This window comes from Bos javanicus, chromosome 19, assembly GCF_032452875.1.
Source record: "Bos javanicus breed banteng chromosome 19, ARS-OSU_banteng_1.0, whole genome shotgun sequence".
NCBI lineage: Eukaryota > Metazoa > Chordata > Mammalia > Artiodactyla > Bovidae > Bos > Bos javanicus.
The window spans coordinates 6571403-6592465 of record NC_083886.1 but is presented as its reverse complement, the minus strand read 5'-3'; the positions used below and the strand labels follow the sequence as shown (position 1 = coordinate 6592465).

General features: G+C 39.5%; 1 protein-coding gene across 7 annotated transcripts in view; it reads right to left on the bottom strand.

Moving 5' to 3' along the window:
* The window catches only part of STXBP4 (syntaxin binding protein 4), a 254199-nt gene that overhangs the window by 21301 nt on the left and 211835 nt on the right, over positions 1-21063 (bottom strand). For 4 of the 7 annotated variants that reach the window (XM_061389990.1, XM_061389995.1, XM_061389992.1 and 1 more), the window contains one exon: positions 34-5989. The exons of 2 other annotated variants lie outside the window; for them this stretch is intronic. In XM_061389990.1, coding sequence (XP_061245974.1) covers positions 5872-5989 — 118 coding nt within the window. In that variant the 3' untranslated portion in view covers positions 34-5871. Of the gene's footprint in view, positions 1-33; positions 5990-21063 lie in introns of those variants that run through there. One more of the 7 variants, XR_009731174.1, reaches the window with a different exon arrangement.

Here is a 21063-nt window from a genome sequence, read left to right as displayed (position 1 = left end):
AGGCGGATAAATGCCTGCCATCATGGAACACACTCTCATTCTTATTCTCTTTATTAAGAAAGATAATCAACAAATATGTCATTACAAATTGATACATAATGTAAAAGAAATGAACAGGGTAAAATGCCAGAGACTATTTTGGTGATGGGGGAGCAGGAATGAGGAGGGCTCAGAGCTATTAATCTGACTGCACTGTCCCTCAGACCACCCCGGTACCCTGAGAGTGAAATTGAAACAAAATTAACAAAAGAAGTATTAGTTAAATGTAAGAAGTCACATGAAGAAAGCAAATACAGAATTGCATTTAATATTTACATAACCATCATGTAGGTCCAATGATATTATATGTTGTTAGCTGTGGTTAAAACATCTTGGGATTTTATGTCTAAAGTTAATTTTCATGGGTGTATTCTACTCAAAGTTCTTTTCATCCTCTCAAAATTTACATGCTATGTAAGTTGTTTTTGTGTTAGTTTAGTTCTTTTTGTTCTGTATATTGTAAAATTCAAGTGTGTTCACTTTTGAAAGAGTTGTATTTTACTTAGCAGAGAAAATAAAATGTCCATTTACCCCAGAAAAAGGATAATATTTTCTAATTTTGAAAACAATTTATGAAAAGTATCATTTGACTCCTTATTTTTACAGCTGCTTAGCATTTATTATTGGAGAGGCCCTTCATACAGTATGATCCTTTCATTTCTAGTCAAGGGGTGTTATTATTTTGGAATATTACTTTGGAATCATTCAAATTTAAGAGAGTGATAAAGGGCCTCTCTTCAGGGGTTCTTACTAACCAGATCCCTAAGTTCTTACTCCTTTAAGGAAAAGTAAAATGTTTCTGAGAAAAAAGGAAGGAAAGGGAAAAGGTTTCAGACTATGAGCTTCTTGATTTGGGAATCAGAACTATCCAGTGTGGGGTCTTCAAGCCCTTGCGTCTTGTCTGGCGTCTCGCAGGTGCTCAGGAAGTGGCTATTGAGTTGAATGGTTTCCGGACTGTCAGAGGATGACTATCCCCTCACAGACAGGGAAACCAGGGCTCAAAGTGCGTTTGTATTGTGCTTTGCACTTTACCAAGGCCTCTCACCCAAGTTAGCTCATTTAAAAGTTGGTCCTCACCATCATTATATGTAAAGTAGGAAAGGCCAATACTTGCAAGTAAAAAGATGACCGTAATGATGTGCTTGACACACAGTGAATTGGCCACTGCTAGACTCCCCCCACATAAAGCGAGTCAGCCTCTGCTGCCAAGGGGCAGCTAAAACCCAATGATGGAGAAATTCTGGTCCTTAAACAATGATGGAAAGAAGATCACTCTTCTAAGGACAAAAACAATCAGAAATGGTATTGGCAATCTTTGGACTAAAAAAAGTGTCCTATAACACATAGAAGAAAAGCTCTCACACATTAGTGCTGGCAGTCCTATTTTTACACAGGAAAATTTGTGAATATTTATCAAAATTAAAGTGATTGCTGATTTGCTACATCACGACCTTGATGTAGTGATTTACTTTTTAAAATTAATTCATTTTAATTTTTGGCTGTGCTGGGTCTCTGTTGCTGCACACGGTCTCTCTAGTTGCAGCAAGTGGGGGCCACACTTCGCTGCGGTGTGGGGCTTCTCACTGCGGTGGTTTCTCTTGCTGGGGAGCATGGGCTCAATAAAGGCGGTGTGCAGGCTTAGTGGCCCCGAGGCATGCGGAATCTTCTCGGACCTGGGATTGAACTCCCGTCCCCTGCATTGGCAGATTCCTAACCAGTGGACCACCAGGGAAGTCTGCAATTTACTTTTAAGGATGTATTCTCGCTATAGACATACTGGCACAAGAGTGCATAGATATATGAGGAAAAGGATTTAATGAACGTGAGAATGTTCACTGGGACATTGTTAGTAACAAAAGACTTTTTTAAAACACTTATATGTATTGTATGTCAATTAGATTTCAATAAAACTGGAGAAAAAAAGAATCATGGAGGACATAACACATGCATAAATTCTAAGGACAGGGAGAATAAAAAACAGCCCCTCCCAAGAACTCACAAACTATCAAATGAGAACAATAAATAAATCCTGTACAACATGATAAACACTAGCATAAAGTCAAACACAAGGACAATAAGGATCATAAAGGAAAATCGACTATACTTCAATAAAATTAAAAAATTTTTTAAAATGGAACATAAAGGAAATTTTTAACCTGGCTCAGAGGAAAGGAGGGGGGGTGGTTCATGGACAGAGTAGATTGTATTTTATAGTACATATGACCTTTTAATAAACTCTGATGTCTCTAATGTCTTGAAATGATAAAATTAAGAGCAATTATATTATCTAGATCAGTACAATATCAGAATACGACTTAAATTAACCTAAGAGTTCATCAATAGATTGTTGGCTACAGAAATTAGGAGTTATCTGGGTAGTGATATTTTATAGAGACATTTGAAATATAACATTAATCTGTGTATCACTGTGAAAATAACTACAATATATTAATTCAAAGATACATAACAGTATAACTTCCTTTCAGTAAAAATACCCATCAAAGTATCAGTGATGGCTCCCTGGAGAAAGTGAGATTTTTTTTTAACTTCATTCAAATCCCTACTACTTCATTTTTTAAAAATGGAAATAGATTACTTTAAAAATCAAAATGAAAGAAAAGCTATTGAATTCTGACTACCCAACAAGCTTTCCACGTTTTAAGCAGCAGTAAGTAGACCCCAGGAAGTGGTTGGCCATTGCCCTACTGCACCCCAGTGCCTAGCACCCTGCTTGGCATGGTGGTGATGCTTGGTCAATAAGCCAGCTCACTCTTTAGTAAAGTGAGGTGGAAGCACAGAAGAACACTGAGCTTTTTTAATCCTAAAATCTGAGTCAGTCAGTCAAAGGAGAAGAATTTGAAAGATGGACTATATAAATGTCGACTCATTCCAAATTAACTGTGGGGCTCTTCCTGTGTTGAATAAGGATTCTTAATGAGTCCCTGCCATATGTTTCTTTGAGCGTCTCTTGGGGCATTTATCTGTTGGTTTAGAGGTCACAGAGGCATACGGAGGAAGAGATCTCAGACAGTGCTCAGGTGGTCCAGGCAGAGAACCCTGAGCCTCCTCGGCAATGGTCTCATAATAAGGAGTTAGACTGATGGAACTCTTCCTGGGACATAGCTTCCATTTTCTCCTGGAGAATTCTGTCCTGATGCATCCTAACTACCAGAAAGCTCCTTATCGAACGGAGCTAGAATCTGTTTCTTCGTAAAACTGACCGATGGATCCCAGCTCTGCCCTCCAGTGTCACATACAATGGCTCTAAGTGGTGCAGTGGTTTACCAGAACAGCCCTGGGAAACCTGCCTTCTGACCCAGCTTCCACTCTTGGGTGCTGTGTGGACCCTGATGCAAAGACTAGCAATTCTCTCTAACTGTAAACTTCTTTACAAAATGGGGATGATCATAGATAATTTCTACCTCATGGGGCTGTTTTAAGAAGATAATGAAATAATATATGCAAATTGCCATCACAAACATATGGCACAATAAGCTCAATAAGTAATATTCAATTTTATTTTTAGATATTATTTATTTTTTGGCTGTGTCCTGTGTGCCATGTGGGATCTTAGTTCCCTGACCAGGGATCAAACCTGTGCCCTCTGCAGTGGGAGCTCAGAGTCTTAACCACTGGACTGCCAGGGAAGTCCCTGATATTACAATTTTCATAGGCCTTTTCCATTAGGTGTTCAATTAGGAGTCAGTGAGGAAAGTGCCACCAAACAGCAAAGTCAATGTATGAGACCTCCGCCAGTGAAATGTGCCCTGAGAACCTTGATGCCAAGTGATTCGAGCGTCTCCTGTGTTTTCCTCACTAGAAACTAATTAGAAAAACACTCCCAGGAAGGGGAGGGACATTTTGTACCATTAATTTGGCAACAACAAATACTGTGTACTTTCATGATTATAGATACTAACGTATAAAAGTAACTTGGGGTGTTTGAGAACCTCACTCATCTCTAGGGGACGTAAGGAAAGAGCTCCCTCGGGGCCTTCTCTCAAAACGTGTCTCCCTGCAGCTTCCCAATATTCAAAGAGCTGTCAGGGGAAACTCAGGTCTTCTGCAGCCCTTCTGAAACTTTTCTCAGGGCTAATGACTACCTATCACCCTGGATTTGACTTATGTTATCATTCAAGACAGAATTATAAACCCTACATATATTCAGGGATGTGTGAGTATAATGTACACATGTATTTAGAGCATAGGTCTATATAACATACCATATGAAGGGTAGCAGACTCGGAGACTCAGGATCTAGTTCTAAGTTTGACTTACTGTGTGAACTCTTAAGATCTCAGTTTACTCATTTACAAAATGGTTATAATCGATAATTCTGCCAGTATATATCCTAAGGAGTTTTAGGTTTGCTGTTTTAATTGAGCTCCAAGCCTCTATCTTTTAAGTAAGACAGTAATATTTAAAAAAAAAATCCATTACAAGTATTGAGATTCTACATAAGAACTCATTTGCAAAATGAGTCTTTTTCACCAAAAGATGTTTAATAATTCTTGCTGACTTTCCTCCTAAGTATATTACCTAACAATATTAACAACGTTGGGTAAGGATAAGTCCCTTTTTATTATTCAGTTGGTACTCAATGCCCAGAGCATTTAAAATGACTTCCTCCCAACTCCATTCCTTCCCCCATCCTCATTTCCCAGCTCCAGCTTTAAATCATTAAACGGAGAGAAAATCTTTAGCACTGCAAGTCAATGGCTCATTCCTTCCAGAAACTCTCCTTACAATAAAATGAAAATGAGATCAAAAGCATAATCAGTCTGGAGGCTGATGGATGTCTCTTTCAACACAGATTCTGGATGCCCTTCTATTCTCTGTTCATTGGCCCCTCTCAAACCCCCTTTCCAGCAAGCATAACCCAAGCTGGGCAAATCCCTGATGGGAGCCAGTCACTTTACTTTAGAAAAATGTGAGCTGTTGAAAAGAAGCTGTTTGTAACAGCATCACAAAGCCCTGCCTCTGCCAGTTGAGTGTGTGGGGGAAGGGCTTATAAAGAAGCGTGGACCAGTTGGGAGCCATGTTTAAATGCAGACGTGTCCCCTGAGTCTCTGTGGCTCCCGGGGTGCACAGCGGTGAAGCTCAGCTGTATCAACAGAGCCCCACGGCCCTGTGTGTCGGGCGAAGGGGCCTGGGTGTGGAACTGGAAGACAATGGTGTGAGCCTCAGCTCCAGGAGAGGGGCTTCGATTCTCTGAACGCTATTTTCCTAATTATAAAATACCCACTGGAGCTGCCTCACAGGCACATTGTATGCTTTACATAAGACAGGGTCTGAAAAGCATTTTGTAAATTAGAAAGCATCCTCAAGATATAAGCTGTATCCAGTGGCTTGTGAGATAGTTGTCTAAATGTGATCCATAAGAACTCCCCAAAGCTTGCTTAAATCACCTTCCTATGATACGCATATAAAAGATTAGTGAATTATCAAATAAATGAAGTGTTTCACTATGTTCACATAATTTTTCAAAGTCTTAATTATAAAAACCACTGTCTGATATTCCATAAAGAACTAAATGTAAAATTACAAAGATCTAATTACATATGAAAAATTATACATATTATGAAATCTAATTACATATGATTAAAAAATAGGACTAGATTATTCTTAAAGAACTACTATAGTGGCAATCAATTTTGCAAATGTATACAGTTATATCCAAAAGTTTTACAAAAACAGCTTAAATCCAGAGTCTCCATTTCACAACCTCACTAACTAGTGTGTGTTTTACTCCTCGTTTAGGTGTTGTGTCTCAGAGTTATCTGCGTAGATGGAGCCGCTGGAAGACCACGGAGTGCAGCTTCTCACAGGAAATCATGAGTTCCTCTGGTCGGGAGGTTCTCGGGAACCATCCTCTTCATCCTCCTCTGAGCAGGACAGGTTCAGCGCGCTCATCACGGGGTGCACCCAGGACGTAGTCTGTGTTACGTGGCTTGGGAGGAAGAACAAGAGGAGGCACAGTCACGACTGGAGAGACTGCCCTTCTACCTGTGCAAGCAGTGATCCCGCTGACACTGCTTCCACCCTGCTGCAGTCCCCTGCATTACGAAGCAGTTGGAACTGGACTCAGGATCCAGTTTTAAGTCTTTAGATATGTTTTCTAGGTTCAAAAAACCCCATTTCTTTATTTTTGGTAAAACAAAAACAACAATAACAAAACAAGGCAGGAGAATGGATCACCTTCAACTGCTCACTCTTCCTCACCCATCAGCAAGTCCTGTGACTGTCACGCTGTAACATTTCTGGAGTCTTTTCCTCCTTCTTTTCCAACGCTATAGGCTAGGGTCACTGACACAGCTTGTTTCTCTGCCTCTGTTCTAGTTTTTTAACTCATTCCCCACTCTAGCCAAGAGATCTTTCTAAATGACAAATCATACACTGTTGCTCACCTGCTAAAAATTCAGTGCCAACTAATGCTTTCTGGATTAAATACACGCTCCACAGTATGAAACACCTTGCTTTTTACCTGCCTCCACGCTTTCTTCTCTGCTACAATACTCCTCCTTCCCACCTTGTTTATCCAGCTAACTCTAATTCTAAAGAATCAAATACCCCTCAAGATTCCTCCCATCTGTGCCAATGGCCTTATTGCTCACACTATATTACAAGTGACTATTTATTCTTAGTCCTTCTCACTGCATGTGAGGGCAGGAACTGGGTTTGCTAACTTTGAATCTATGGTACCTAACATATTTTCATAACAAATCACTAGGCATTTCAGGGAAGAACACAAGCAGAGGTAAGGAAGGGTGTACAGAGACACGGTGCATTTTCAGGGGGTGGTCAAACATCACTGCATGGGCCCCTACTGAGGGAGGGTGTTTCTTAGAACTAGTAGCCAATCCCAGCCTTCAGCTGGATGTCCTGCCTGAACCTGCCTCTATCTGACCAGCTCCTTGGTCCTGCAGAGAGAGCTTTCGGAACAGGCTGACTTGTTTCTTCTCCTTCGATGCTCATTCTAGCCCTGGTGTACCCTGCGGCACTACCCATCCTAGACCCACTTCCGTGTCCCATCCTGCCCAAACTCAACCTCAGAGCAGCATTAGGTCTTAGACCAAGTGCACCCGAGGGCTGGCCCTTACGAAGATCAGATAAGATTGTGGATCTGAAAGAATCTCCTACTTCCTAAAATATTACAGAATAACATTTCCAAAGTGTCTAATAAGGCTTTTAAAACACACATTTTATGTATAGACCTTCTCCATCTTCAGCTGCAAAGAATATAATCAATCTGGTTTCAGTATTGGCCATCTGGTGATGTCTATGTATAGAGTCATCTCATGTTGTTGGAAGAGGATGTTGGCTATGACCAGCGCAAGGCAAAAGCTCTATACATTCAATAAGCTCTATATAGTCTACAGAGAAGACTACACACAGTCGGCAAAAATAAGAAGCTCTATACAGTCAGCAAAAACAAGACCTGGAGCTGACTGTAGCTCACATCATGAACTCATTACTGCAAAATTCAGATTTAAATTGAAGAAAGTAGGGAAAATGACTAGACCATTCCGGTATGAGCCAAATCAAATCCCTTATGATTATACAGTGGGAGTGACAAATAGATTCAAGGGACTTAAACCTGATAGACAAGAGTGCCTGAAGAACTATGGACAGAGGTTCATAACACTGTACAGGTGGCGGTGATCAAAACTATCCCAAGAAGAAGAAACGCAAAAAGGCAAAATGGTTGTCTGAGGAGGCCTTACAAATAGCTGAGAAAAGAAGAGAAACGAAAGGCAAAGGAGAAAAGGGAAGATATATCCATCTGAATGCAGAGCTCCAAAGAATAGCAAGGAGAAATAAGAAAGCCTTCCTCAGTGATCAGTGCAAGGAAATAGAGGAAAACAATAAAATGAGAAAGACTAGAGATTTCTTCAAGAAAATTACAGATACCAGGGGAACATTTCATGCAAAGATGGGTTCAGTAAAGGACAGAAATGGTATGGACCTAACAGAAGCAGAAGATATTAAGAAGAGGTAGCAAGAATACACAGAAGAATTACACAAAAAAGATCTTCACGACCCAGATAACCACGATGGTGTGATCACTCATCTAGAGCCAGACATCCTGGAGTGAGAAGTCAAGTGGGCCTTAGGAAGCATCACTATGAACAAAGCTAGTGGAGGTGATGGAATTCCAGCTGAGCTATTTCAAATCCTGAAAGATGATGCTGTGAAAGTGCTGTGCTCAATATGCCAGCAAATTTGGAAAACTCAGCAGTGGCCACAGGACTGAAAAAGGTCAGTTTTCATTCCAATCCCAAATAAAGGCAATGCCAAAGAATGCTCAAACTACTGCATAATTGTACTCATCTCACAGGTTAGCAAAGTAATGCTCAACATTCTCCAAGCCAGGCTTCAATAGTACAGAACCGAGAAGTTCTAGATATTCAAGTTGGATTTAGAAAAGGCAGAGGAACCAGAGATCACATTGCCAAAATCTGCTGGATCACAGAAAAAGCAAAAGAGTTCAGATAAACATCTGGCCTTAGAAAGCATCACTATGAAAAAAGCTAGTGGAGGTGATGGAATTCCAGTTGAGCTATTCCAAATCCTGAAAGATGATGCTGTGAAAGTGCTGCACTCCATATGCCAGCAAATTTGGAAAACTCAGCAGTCACCACAGGACTGGAAAAGGTCAGTTTTCATTCCAGTCCCAAAGAAAGGCAATGCCAAAGAATGCTCAAACTACTGCACAATTGCACTCATCTCACACGCTAGTAAAGTAATGCTCAAAATTCTCCAAGCCAGGCTTCAGCAATATGTAAACCGTGAACTTCCTGATGTTCAAGCTGGTTTTAGAAAAGGCAGAGGAACCAGAGATCAAATTGCCAACATCTGCTGGATCACAGAAAAAGCAAGAGAGTTCCAGAAAAACATCTATTTCTGCTTTATTGTCTATGCCAAAGCCTTTGACTGTGTGGATCACAATCAACTGTGGAAAATTCTGAAAGAGATGGGAATACCAGACCACCTGATCTGCCTCTTGAGAAATTTGTACGCAGGTCAGGAAGCAACAGTTAGAACTGGACATGGAACAACAGACTGGTTCCAAATAGGAAAAGGAGTTCGACAAGGCTGTATATTGTCACCCTGCTTATTTAACTAATATGCAGAGTACATCATGAGAAACACTGGACTGGAAGAAACACAAGCTGGAATCAAGATTGCCGGGAGAAATATCAATAACCTCAGATATGCAGATGACACCACCCTTATGGCAGAAAGTGAAGAGGAACTCAAAAGCCTCTTGATGAAAGTGAAAGTGGAGAGTGAGAAAGTTGGCTTAAAGCTGAACATTCAGAAAATGAAGATCATGGCATCCGGTCCCACCGCTTCATGGGAAATAGATGGGGAAACAGTGGAAACAGTGTCAGACTTTATTTTTCTGGGCTCCAAAATTACTACAGATGGTGACTGCAGCCATGAAATTAAAAGACGCTTACTCCTTGGAAGGAAAGTTATGACCAACCTAGATAGCATATTCAAAATCAGAGACATTACTTTGCCAACAAAGGTTCATCTAGTCAAGGCTATGGTTTTTCCTGTGGTCATGTATGGATGTGAGAGTTGGACTGTGAAGAAGGCTGAGCGCCGAAGAATTGATGGCTTTTGAACTGTGGTGTTGGAGAAGACTTTTGAGAGTCCCTTGGACTGCAAGGAGATCCAACCAGTCCATTCTGAAGGAGATCAGTCCTGGGATTTCTTTGGAAGGAATGATGCTATAGCTGAAACTCCAGTACTTTGGCCACCTCATGCGAAGAGTTGACTCATTGGAAAAGACTCTGATGCTGGGAGGGATTGGGGGCAGGAGGAGAAGGGGCCGACAGAGGATGAGATGGCTGGATGGCATCACTGACTCAATGGACATGAGTCTGAGTGAACTCCGGGAGTTGGTGATGGACAGGGAGGCCTGGCGTGTTGTGATTCATGGGGTCGCAAAGAGTCGGACATGACTGAGCGACTGATCTGATCTGATCTGCTTCACTGACTACGCTAAAGCCTTTGTGTAAATCACAACAAACTGTGGAAAATTCAAGAGATGGACTACCAGAACACCTTACCTGCCTCCTGAGAAATCTGTATGCAGGTCAAGATTCAACAGTTACAACTGGACATGGAACAATAGACTGTTTCCAAATAGGAAAAGGAGTATGTCAAGGCTGTATATTGTCACCCTGCTTATTTAACTTATATGCAGAGTACATTATGCAAAATGCTAGATAGAATAAAGCACAAGCTGGAATCAAGGTTGTAGAGAGAAATATTAATAACCTCAGATATGCAAATGACACTACTCTTATGGCAGAAAGTGAAGAGGCACTAAAGGGCCTCTTGATGAAAGTGAAAGAGGAGAGTGAGAAAGTTGGCTTAAAGCTCAACATTCAGAAAACTAAGATCATGGCATCCAGTCCTATCAGTTTGTGGCAAATAGATGGGGAAACAATGGAACAGTGACAGACTTATTTTCTTGGGCTCCAAGATCACTGCAGATGGTGACTGTAGCCATGAAATTAAAAGATGTTTGCTCCTTGGAAGAAAAGCTATGACCAACCTAGACAGCATATTAAAAAGCAGAGACATTACTTTGCTGACAATTGTCTGTCTAGTCAAATCTATGGTTTTTCCAGTAGTCATGTATGGATGTGAGAGTTGGACCTGAAAGAATGCTGAGCGCTGAAGAATTAATGCTTTCAAACTGTGGTGCTGGAGAAGACTTGAGAGTCCCTTGGACTGAAAGGAGATCAAACCAGTCAATCCAAAAGGAAATAAATTCTGACTATTCAGTGGAAAGATTGATGCTGAAGCTGAAACTCCGATACTTTGGCCACCTAATGTGAAGAACTGACTGGAAATGACCCTTATGCTGGGCAAGATTGAAGGCAGGAGAAGGGGATGACAGAGGATGAGATGGTTGGATGGCATCACCAAGTCGTTGGACATGAGTTTCAGTAAGTTCTGGGAGTCGGTGATGGCCAGGAAAGCCTGGCATGCTGTAGTCCATGGGGTCACAAAGAGTTGGGCACAACTGAGCGACTGAAGAGTTGTAATAATACTTAAAGCACCATGGCCTGTTAGCACACACGGGACGAGTGCACCATTGAGCACAATTTGGGCTTGACTGCAAACAGGCACTTACTATATTGGCTGTTGATGATGGACTTAATACCAATGGTCAGGCTCAGTGTCATTACTGGATTTGTTTTCAATCCTGTACTCTAAATTCCATCTATATCCCCCAAAACAAATTGTTCAATTCCTCTGTTTAGATATTGAAAATGCAGCTTTCTAAGGAAGATCACTTATAGTTTCATGACAGACTAAAAGTACTTAAATTGTTTAAGAATAAGGTGGAGGTGGCAAGGCCAGATATTTTCATAGTTCTAAAACCTCAGAGTGTGGCTAAGTGACACAAAGAAATATTATTCTCTTGACAATAATCCATATTACTATGAACTCTTTAAAATGGTTTAGCACAGTTTCTTATTATGGAGGCTAAACCTACAAAGCATGTGATTTTGCACAGGTTAACTTCATTTCAAGGGTTTTTTAAAGCTGGAAAGCTGCCTAAATTGAAAGTGATTTTAAGGAATTACCAGTGAGTGTTAACACAGAGGGCTAGAATACTACTGCAAGGGCAAATGAGGACATACCATCCTGTGCAAAGTACCCGTTTAAAACTGATAGTTACGTTTGATGGGATAGTTTTGCTAATTTTAATATCTTAGTGTATTCACTTTACTCTTTATCAGCACATTTGTAATAGGTTAGCTCAAAGATGAGACTTTATAAATTATTGTGAATCCTTCCTCTCCTACAATGCCTCCTAACTGGGGAGGGTGGGAAGGAAGAGAACCAGGCACAGTTACCCAAGGGGTGACTGCAGGCGCATGCTTTCTTAGATGACTTAAAAATACAGTATAATAACACATATACATGGAATTTAGAAAGATGGTAACGATAACCCTGTATACGAGACAGCAAAAGAGACACAGAGGTATAGAACCGTCTTTTGGACTCTGTGGGAGAGGGAGAGGGTGGGATGATTTGGGAGAATGGCACTGAAACATGTATAATATCATATGTGAAAGCAATCACCAGTCCAGGCTCGATGCATGATACAGGATGCTCGGGGCTGGTGCACTGGGATGACCCAGAGGGATGGTACGGGGAGGGAGGTGGGAGGGGGGTTCAGGATGGGGAACACGTGCACACCCATGGCAGGATTCATGTTGATGTATGGCAAAACCAATACAATACTGTAAAGTAATTAGCCTCCAATTAAAGTAAATAAATTTATATTAAAAAACAAATTCTCATGCTTGAAATATTACTGCTGCCCATATACGGACATTCCACTGAATTGATAACATAAAATAAGCAAAAGTAAAATGTTCAAGAAGATGTAGCTATAGACTCTGAATAATCAATATTAGAAAGGTCCACCACCAGAAAGTCATCCTTGACAGTAAGCTTCATTAGGCACTTTATATCAACAAATCAATATCTGATCTTTCTCCAAATACAAAATAATGCCAAAAAACATCGATTATCTTATGTTCACAATATACTTCTCTGTTCACAACTGGAAAACACATCCTTAGCACCAAACATGCGAATAGAAGAGAAAAAATAAAACTGAAGCCACAGAGGGTTAGTTTCTATGCTTCAAGTACACATTTCACACCTAGCTTTTTTGTAAAACCATCCAGAACCAATGCTTCTAAAATGCAAAAAGTGCCTGGCAAAAAGTAAGTATTCAATAAAGATCATGGTTGTTGTTGTTGTTTGTTTTTTCTGCCTTTTAAAAAATTTTTAATAATTAGGGCTTTCTGACTACTGTAAGAAAAACTTGGAATTCTTCCTGTGATGCTGGAATGGGGCCATTTGTGTGTGTACCATTCACTTTTATGTCCTAGTGAGCATGGTGACTAAAGAGCTTTGCCATAATCAGTATGATGAGATAATCCCAGATTTACAGGCTAGGCAAACATTCTATATTAGAAATATTTCCTCTCTGATTTGTGTGCTTGGTAATTCAACTGAGAAGAGAGGGAGTAAATCAGCCCTGTTGACTCTGTTTAATTAATAAAGACTCCATAGTTCACAAAGTGAGATGCTGCTACTTACTATGAAAAATTTAGAGGTCTGGAAAATAAATGAGGCTAACTATGAAACACGAAAATCTTCCATTTGAACATACAGTACCTCTGGCAACTCTTCCTGCAGAGAGTGCATCTGACCTGATTTGGGGAGCAATCAACAGCAGTTCAGATATATATGAAAATCTAAAAAGCCTAATACTACTTGCCTCTGAATGACTGCCAAATCTACTGTTGAAAACAGTAACATTTGAGCCAGGAAGATGACAGTGTTGTGTGTTTCCTTTTGTAATATTAGTAATTTGAAACACATATTTTAGAGCTTATTAAAAAACCCTCAAGAGAACATGCTTTATTTTACTGGCAAAGAAATATAAGTGAATTATTTAAATCCCATTATAATTACCCTGCTTATGTTTCTTACCTCCTAGCATGCAAAATGCTTTCTTTCAAAATAAAAATTTAGGACAGCTTATTAAGAGAAAAGTGGTTTAAAGATAAAAAAGTGCACTAGTTTTGTAGAAATTCATTTTTGTAATAGTCTGTGATGATGAAAGAGGTTCTTCTGTTAATCTTTCATTGTAAATGATACTATTTATATGTCACTGTGAGTTTAACAAGATCGCATGCATTATTGTATCTATTTAAGATAAACCTGAAGAATAAGAAGTCAAAGTAATTATGATTTTTTTATGAAGGGCAGAGTAATAATATGTATATCATATTTGTATGAATCAGAAAATAAAGACAAATAAATATGTTAATCCAAAATGTTTCTGGCACCAGTATCTTGGAATCACTGAAAAATTTTAAGAGCTGGCCATAAACTGTAAGTAGTAATGAAAAATTTAAAAAGTTAATAAAAAATATTCCCAATTGAAAACAAATCAAAAGGCAAGAACAAAAAGTGAATCATGTCAATAAAGACAAAAACGTCACCAAACCTTGGTGACACAGCATGTAATCGTCACTGTTAATGAGAATGACTACATATTAGTAATAGAAAGTATCCATTCCAAAACATGTTTAAGAGAAGACTGCAAGCAGTTTGTTCCCACTGATACACAGTATAAAGAGTTCTCTCTTACATAATTTTGGAAATATACCCCTAAAATCAAAATGAATATTTCTCATTAATGAACTCTGTAAATATGACAGAATACTTTGAGAATTTTGCAAGTAGGCATTTGGAAATCTGGTGAGGCTCTGATCAAATATTAGCAGGATCCCAAATCTCTATGGTTCTGAAGACAAGTTTTATTTCTATTCTATATTTATGGCATTCTCTATAAAAATTACATAAGATATATTTTAAAATTTAAAAATCCAATTAATTAAAAGATCTTTAGGCCTATGTATTACATTACGTACAAGAATCTAAAGCTACAGTAATATATTACTTATGCATAATATTGGAAAAAATTACTATGCCACTAGACTTATAAAAAATGAATACTGAAAAGCCCTGAAAAAGTATGAAAAGTATGAATTATATTTTTTCAAGTAATACACACAGGCTTAGATTGCTGTCAATTATTGTATAGTCAAAAACATCCCAAGTCTAAAGGGGATACAATAAATTTTTCCAAGAGAAGCTGTTTTATGGTCTCAGATGACAGCTTTGGGTAACTTTCAAAAACTGACGCAGTTTTTGATGGTGATAGGATAAGAAATTTCAGAAGACCTCTAAGAACATGTCCAACTGACACTGGTACCTAAACACTGAACTATTAGATACTAATAAGCAATTTTATAGACTGTTACAGTTGGCGTGTTTGTACATTCTAACGTACCCTTCGGCAGTGTCCGCCTAAGTTTATGTTCTCCGGCCCACACTGTAGAGTTGTCATCAGGAGGCAGCTCCCAGGCAGAGACTGCATTTCTCAGCTCCCTCTACATCCTTACGTGAGCTAGTGATACTCTAAAGGACTACAAGAGAGTGTTTCAAGATGAGGCCGTGACTATTACTTTCCCAGTAAATATATGTACAAATTTTTATAAACCAAAGAGCTTGTCTTTCTAAAATACAAAAACCAGGCAATAAATATGTATTTTCAGGCTACTCTACATATGTCAGTAATTAAAAGACTTTGTCAGACTATAGATTAATGGAAACTAAATTTAATTAGAAGTAAGTCTGCAACACCTTTGCCAAAGTTTCTATATTAAATTACAACTTATGAGTAGAAGTAGATGAGATATAGAAGTTATTTTAATTTTTAATATTATTATAATAAAATGGTAAGAATTATAATACAAGTTGTAAAGCTTTCATTTAATTTATCCAATAAAACAAGTTTAATAAACTTTTGACTAAATGTGTTTTTTAATTACCAAATTTCAAATCTTAAAAAAACTAAAATTATTTGAAATATATAGTTTCAACTACTTTTATACTAATCCTAATATTATTTTTCTATCAAAGTTAAGCTGACTACACTAAAAAATAAAGACATAAATACACATATTATGTTAGAGAAGAACAGCATCACAAAACTGGAAACTTTGAGGGGTCCTATATGAGACCATCTCTAAACTCTTGAGGTATTTTATCAGTGTTACAGACTCCATAATCCTAAGTGCAAAAGGTACTTGAGAGTGAGTGCTATAAAACAGAAACCCGGAATTACAGTAAAAAGTTATGGGATAAAAATCAAATATGCCTCCAGCCTTTACAGTTTTCCCATGAACTTTACATACTGATGGTTTCTAACGGTACCACCTTGGCTTTGTGAATAAACTGGCTTAGCTGTTTTTTAGAATAGACTTGTTTTATGCTTATATTTTATAAATATTACAGATCCTGGTTTATATACTTACATATTTATATTTTATACATGGGCTTCCCAGGTGGTGCCAGTGGTAAAGAACCTGCCTGGCAATGCAGGAGACGTGAGTCATGGGTTTGATCCCTGGGTCAGGAAGATCCCCTGGAGGATCTGGCATGGCAGGAGGGCATGGCAACCCACTTCAGTATTCTTGCCTGGAGAATCCCATGGACAGAGGAGCCGGGTGGGATTTATATTTATATTGTAAAGGAGAGATAGTTACATTTATTATTCTCATTTTATATATGAGGAAGCTAAACTATATGAGAGGTGAAATACATTCAGTTCAGTTCAGTCGCTCAGTTGTGTTCGACTCTTTGCGACCCCATGAATCGCAGCACGCCAGGCCTCCCTGTCCATCACCAACTCCCGGAGTTCACTCAGACTCACGTCCATCGAGTCAGTGATGCCATTCAGCCAGCTCATCCTCTGTCGTCCCCTTCTCCTCCTGCCCCCAATCCCTCCCAGCATCAGAGTCTTTTCCAATGAGTCAACTCTTCGCATGAGGTGGCCAAAGTACTGGAGTTTCAGCTTTAGCATCGTTCCTTCCAAAGAAATCCATTACCCCGGGTAATAAAACTAGTGAATGTTAGAGCCAGGATCTGGATCCAAATCTGACTCCTGAGAATTTTACCACTTGGTTATATTCCTTTCTGAGGCTCTATTATATGGGTTGGTTTCAACAACAATATATATGGAGGCTCTGGGATGGATTCAATGACATCACTTGAAAAGAGCTCTTTAGCTTTATAAGATGCAATAAGCATTTATCACAAAATTCATAAAAACTTCATCCAGTATAAATAAAAATTATGTGTGATGCCTGCTTCCCAAGCAGACTTGAACTTTGCACATCATGTGGCAACTGAAGAAACTGAAGCTAAGAGAGCTCCAGTGCCCTGTCCAAGGTCACACAGCAGTAGAGTAGACCACGCAGGCCTGGTCTGAAATTGTGTATTGCCCAGACAGCAAGGGGATGACGACAGAGGGTGAGATGGTTGGATGGCATCACTCACTCAATGGACATGAGTTTGAGCAAGGTCTGGGAGATGGTGAAGGACAGGAAAGCCTGGCATGCTGCAGTCCATGGGGCCACAAAGAGTCGGACATGACTGAGTGACTGAAAAACAGGCACTCACTGGATTACTTGTATGTCCCAGGGAAACTTACTTAAACTTTGAGTCTCAGTTTCCCAATCGAGAAAACATAAGAACTGTCTTAACAGTGTTAATAAATATAGAGAAAACATATAAATTCCCTAGTTTCACGCCTGACACATAATAGGTCCGTCATAAGCATCACTCTCGCCCCTGCACTTCTAACTTTGTGTATCAGTTTTCTCTTGGTGCAGTAACACATGGCTGCAAACACAGTGCTTAAAAAATGCTAACTTACTGACTAATGGTTCTGTAGCTCAGAAGTCCAACATGGTTCTTACCGAGCTCAAGTCAAGGTGTTGGCAAGGCTAAATTTCTTTCTGGAGGCTTTAGGACAGAATCCATCTCCTTTCCTTTCCAGCTTTTAAAGGCCACCCACATTCCATGACTTGCAGCCTCCATCTTCAAAGTCAGCCACACAGTATATCTCTGGTTGTCATATCTTTTCCTTTGACTCCTTCCTTTGGCCTCTCTTTTCCACCATTGAGGACTCATGTGATTAGTTTGGTCACACATGGATAATCCAGGATAACCTCCTTATTTTAAAGTTGGCTGATTAGCAACCATAATTCCACCTACAGCTTTATGGCTCCTTTGCCATGGAACCTGATATACTCAGACATTCTGGGGATTAGCTCATTAATATTACTGGGGAACCATTATTCCACTTACCACACCCTCAGACCTTGTCAGCTACTTCTCCCACTGAAGACTATGTCTTGAGGGAAGGGGCACTGGGTGCATATTAATTCTTGCAATTTGCATGAAACTCAGCAAATATACAGCAAGAAAGATTATATGCTATATCATATTGGAGATTATTGGCTGAATAAAAAGGTACTAGAGATCTATGGAAATGTAAAGTAATTTAAGGAAGAAGCAACTGCCATGGAATGAACTGGGTCCTCCGCTCCTCCCAGCTCTGTGTTGCAGCCCTAAACCCTAATGTGGCTCTGTTGGAGAAAGCGGCCTTTGTGGAGATGATTAAGATTAGGTGAGATCATGGGGGTGAGACCCTGATCCAGTGAGATTAGTGTCCTTGTAAGAAAAGGAAGACACTCTAGACCTTTCTTTCCATGCACAGAGAAGAGGCCATGTGAGCACACAGTGAGAAGGCAGTTGTCTACACCCAGAAGAGGGTCCTCGCAAGATGTGAATCCCGACGGCATCTTGATCTCGGCCTTCTAGCCCCCAGAACTGTGAGAAAAAAGTTCTCACCCAGTTTAAGCCACCCAGTCTGTGGTATTTTGTTATGGAAGCCCTAGCAGATTAATACAGTGACCAAATTTGGAAGGGAAAGTGACAAAAAAGTTAGTATTTATTGAGCAATTTAAATAAAGGGTCTTGGAGGGAGAGAAGATTACATATTTGGCTAAATGAAAGTATTTAATATAACCCTACAAATACCATAAATAATATAAAACAAATAAGGCTCATTCACTAATCAAGATATTCATGGTTAAATCAATACTGAATGAGAAAAGCAACTTGTAAGATGATAGATACAAAAAACTTTGTAGGGTAAACTGTCCCTCTTGTACATTTAAAATACACTCGTATGTCCTCTGTACATAAAATGTATTAAAAATATTTTAAGAATATGTCTTAAATTCATAATAGCAATTGTCCCCAGGGATGGGATAAGACAGAGAATGGAGAACAAAGGGGATTTCACTTTGATCTAAAATGACCTATTTTTTAATTAAAAAATACTAAAAGAAAATATAATAAAATGTTAGTGGGTACTGGATAATATTTTATTATTTTTCATACTGTTCTGTATTTTTAGAATTTCCAAAATTAAAAACAATTAAACAAAATATAAATCAAGAAAAAAGTATAACCCTAGAAAGGTAATGAATTTCCAAAGTACTTCACACAATCTCTAAAGATTTTTTTTAATATCTTTCTGATAAAATGCTAAAAAAACACATGCTTCCTGCCTCAGTCATACCTGTCATCGGTTAAATGGGGGGGGGGGGGGGAAGAGTTTGATGTTGTCTGTTTGGATCTGGATGTTTTATTCATTTCAGTGGGCTCTGGCATTCTGAGCAACCTTGGACAGCTGGCTGGCCTTCTGTCTGAATGACAGTTGCTCATCCTGTGCTTCAGCGGCTACGCCCCGTGTCGTATTTATAGAATATCTAGCGCAGGCGTCTCGGGCTCCTGAGCACCGCCACCTCTCTGCTCCTGTCACCCAGCTCTGGCTGGCTAGGGAGGGGCATGGGGTAGGTTTCGGCTGTTGGTTTCTATTTACAACTGTGCAAATGCTGTCATTTAAAACTCTTCCACTGGCAAATAGCAGTAGAATAATGTAAGGGAAGGTAGGGGAAACCAACGTCTGTTATGCACTCACCTGTGGCAGGTGAGTTATTTTATTCAACTCTCAAAACTGGATAAACTGCTATCTTTGTTTTTTGATGAGAAATGGGAGTACAGACAATTGAAATAGTATCAATTACACCAAGTTTACACTAAAAAATGGTGGCATAAACACTAGATACTAGGTCTGGGAAATTCCCTGGTGGTCCAGGAATTAGGTTTGATTCCTGGTCAGGGAACTAAGATCCCACAAGCCACACATGCAGCAAAACAAAAAAACAAAACCAGCTCTTTCTGATACTAAGGCCCATATTTTTCCCCCAAAAACTGCTTCCTTAAAGACAGTATTCACTCATTTGATAAATATTAATAGTTATTCAGTCCGTACACCTACCAGGCACTGTACTAGTTACTGGATATTCTAAACCAGTCATCACATAGATGTATACATCCAAACCTGGTTTCAATACCTTACAATTTACTCATAGCTGAGAAGTGTTTGGAACAAACCGTTAAAAAGCTCCATATTCCCTCCCTCAAGTCCTCTGCTGGTCTCTTCATTATAGTCTTATTAAGAATGAAATGCTCAGGGTTGAGGAGCCTACCCCATTGCTCCTTACTGATGCTGAAGTTAGGAGCATAGAAATTGCCCTAACAGTTCATCAAGTGAGACTTAAACTTTAGAGGTCTGTGGGTTTTTCTTAACTCATTCAAAATTAATCAAAGCAGCCAAATTAATGAGGTCTTCAGAGGGAGGGCTCCTGACAGTATCCACTGAAGTGGAGTTAAAACCATCTGCCAAGCAGCAGGGAGAACAGACATAGAGAACAGAGTATGGACACGGGACGGGGGCACGGAGTGGGTGGGATGACTACAGAGAGTGTCGTGGAAATCGATAAGCTACCATACGTAAAGTGGATAGCCAGTGGGAATTTGCTGTATGACCCAGGGGACTCAAACTGTGGCTCCATGACAACCTAGAGGGGTGGGAGAGGGTGGGAGGGAGGTTCCAAAGGGAGGGGACATATGTATACCTATGGCTGCTTCATGTCAACGTATGTGTGTGTCGCTTAATCTCTCAGTCGTGTCCAACTCTTTGCAAAATGAATACAATATTGTAAAGCAATTATCCTTCAGTTAAAAATAAATAAATTAAAAAAAATCATCTGCCAAGGATTTAGGAAAACTTAAAAGTAGTAGCTTTTAATTTCCAATCCAGAAAACATCCCTTGCTCTCCACCGTCCCTTCCCTAATCTCCCTAATTTCTAGTCATGTTAGAATTATCTAACACAGACACTATGTACATTATTTTATAAATGAGATGATGAATCTAACTTAAGCCTTTAATTAATACAGCAGGCTGACAATGGCAAATTTCATTCATATACAGGTTATGATCTACATTTTTTCCTGCCTGGAAACAACCTAATAGGATATTCTACCCCAAGCTGGGCATCTCTGGTGGCTCAGATGGTAAAGAATCTGCCTGCAATGCAGGAGACCTGGGTTTGATCCCTGGGTTGGGAAGATCCCCTGGAGAAGGGAATGTTTACCCACTCCAGTACTCCTGCCTGGAGAATCTCATGGACAGAAGA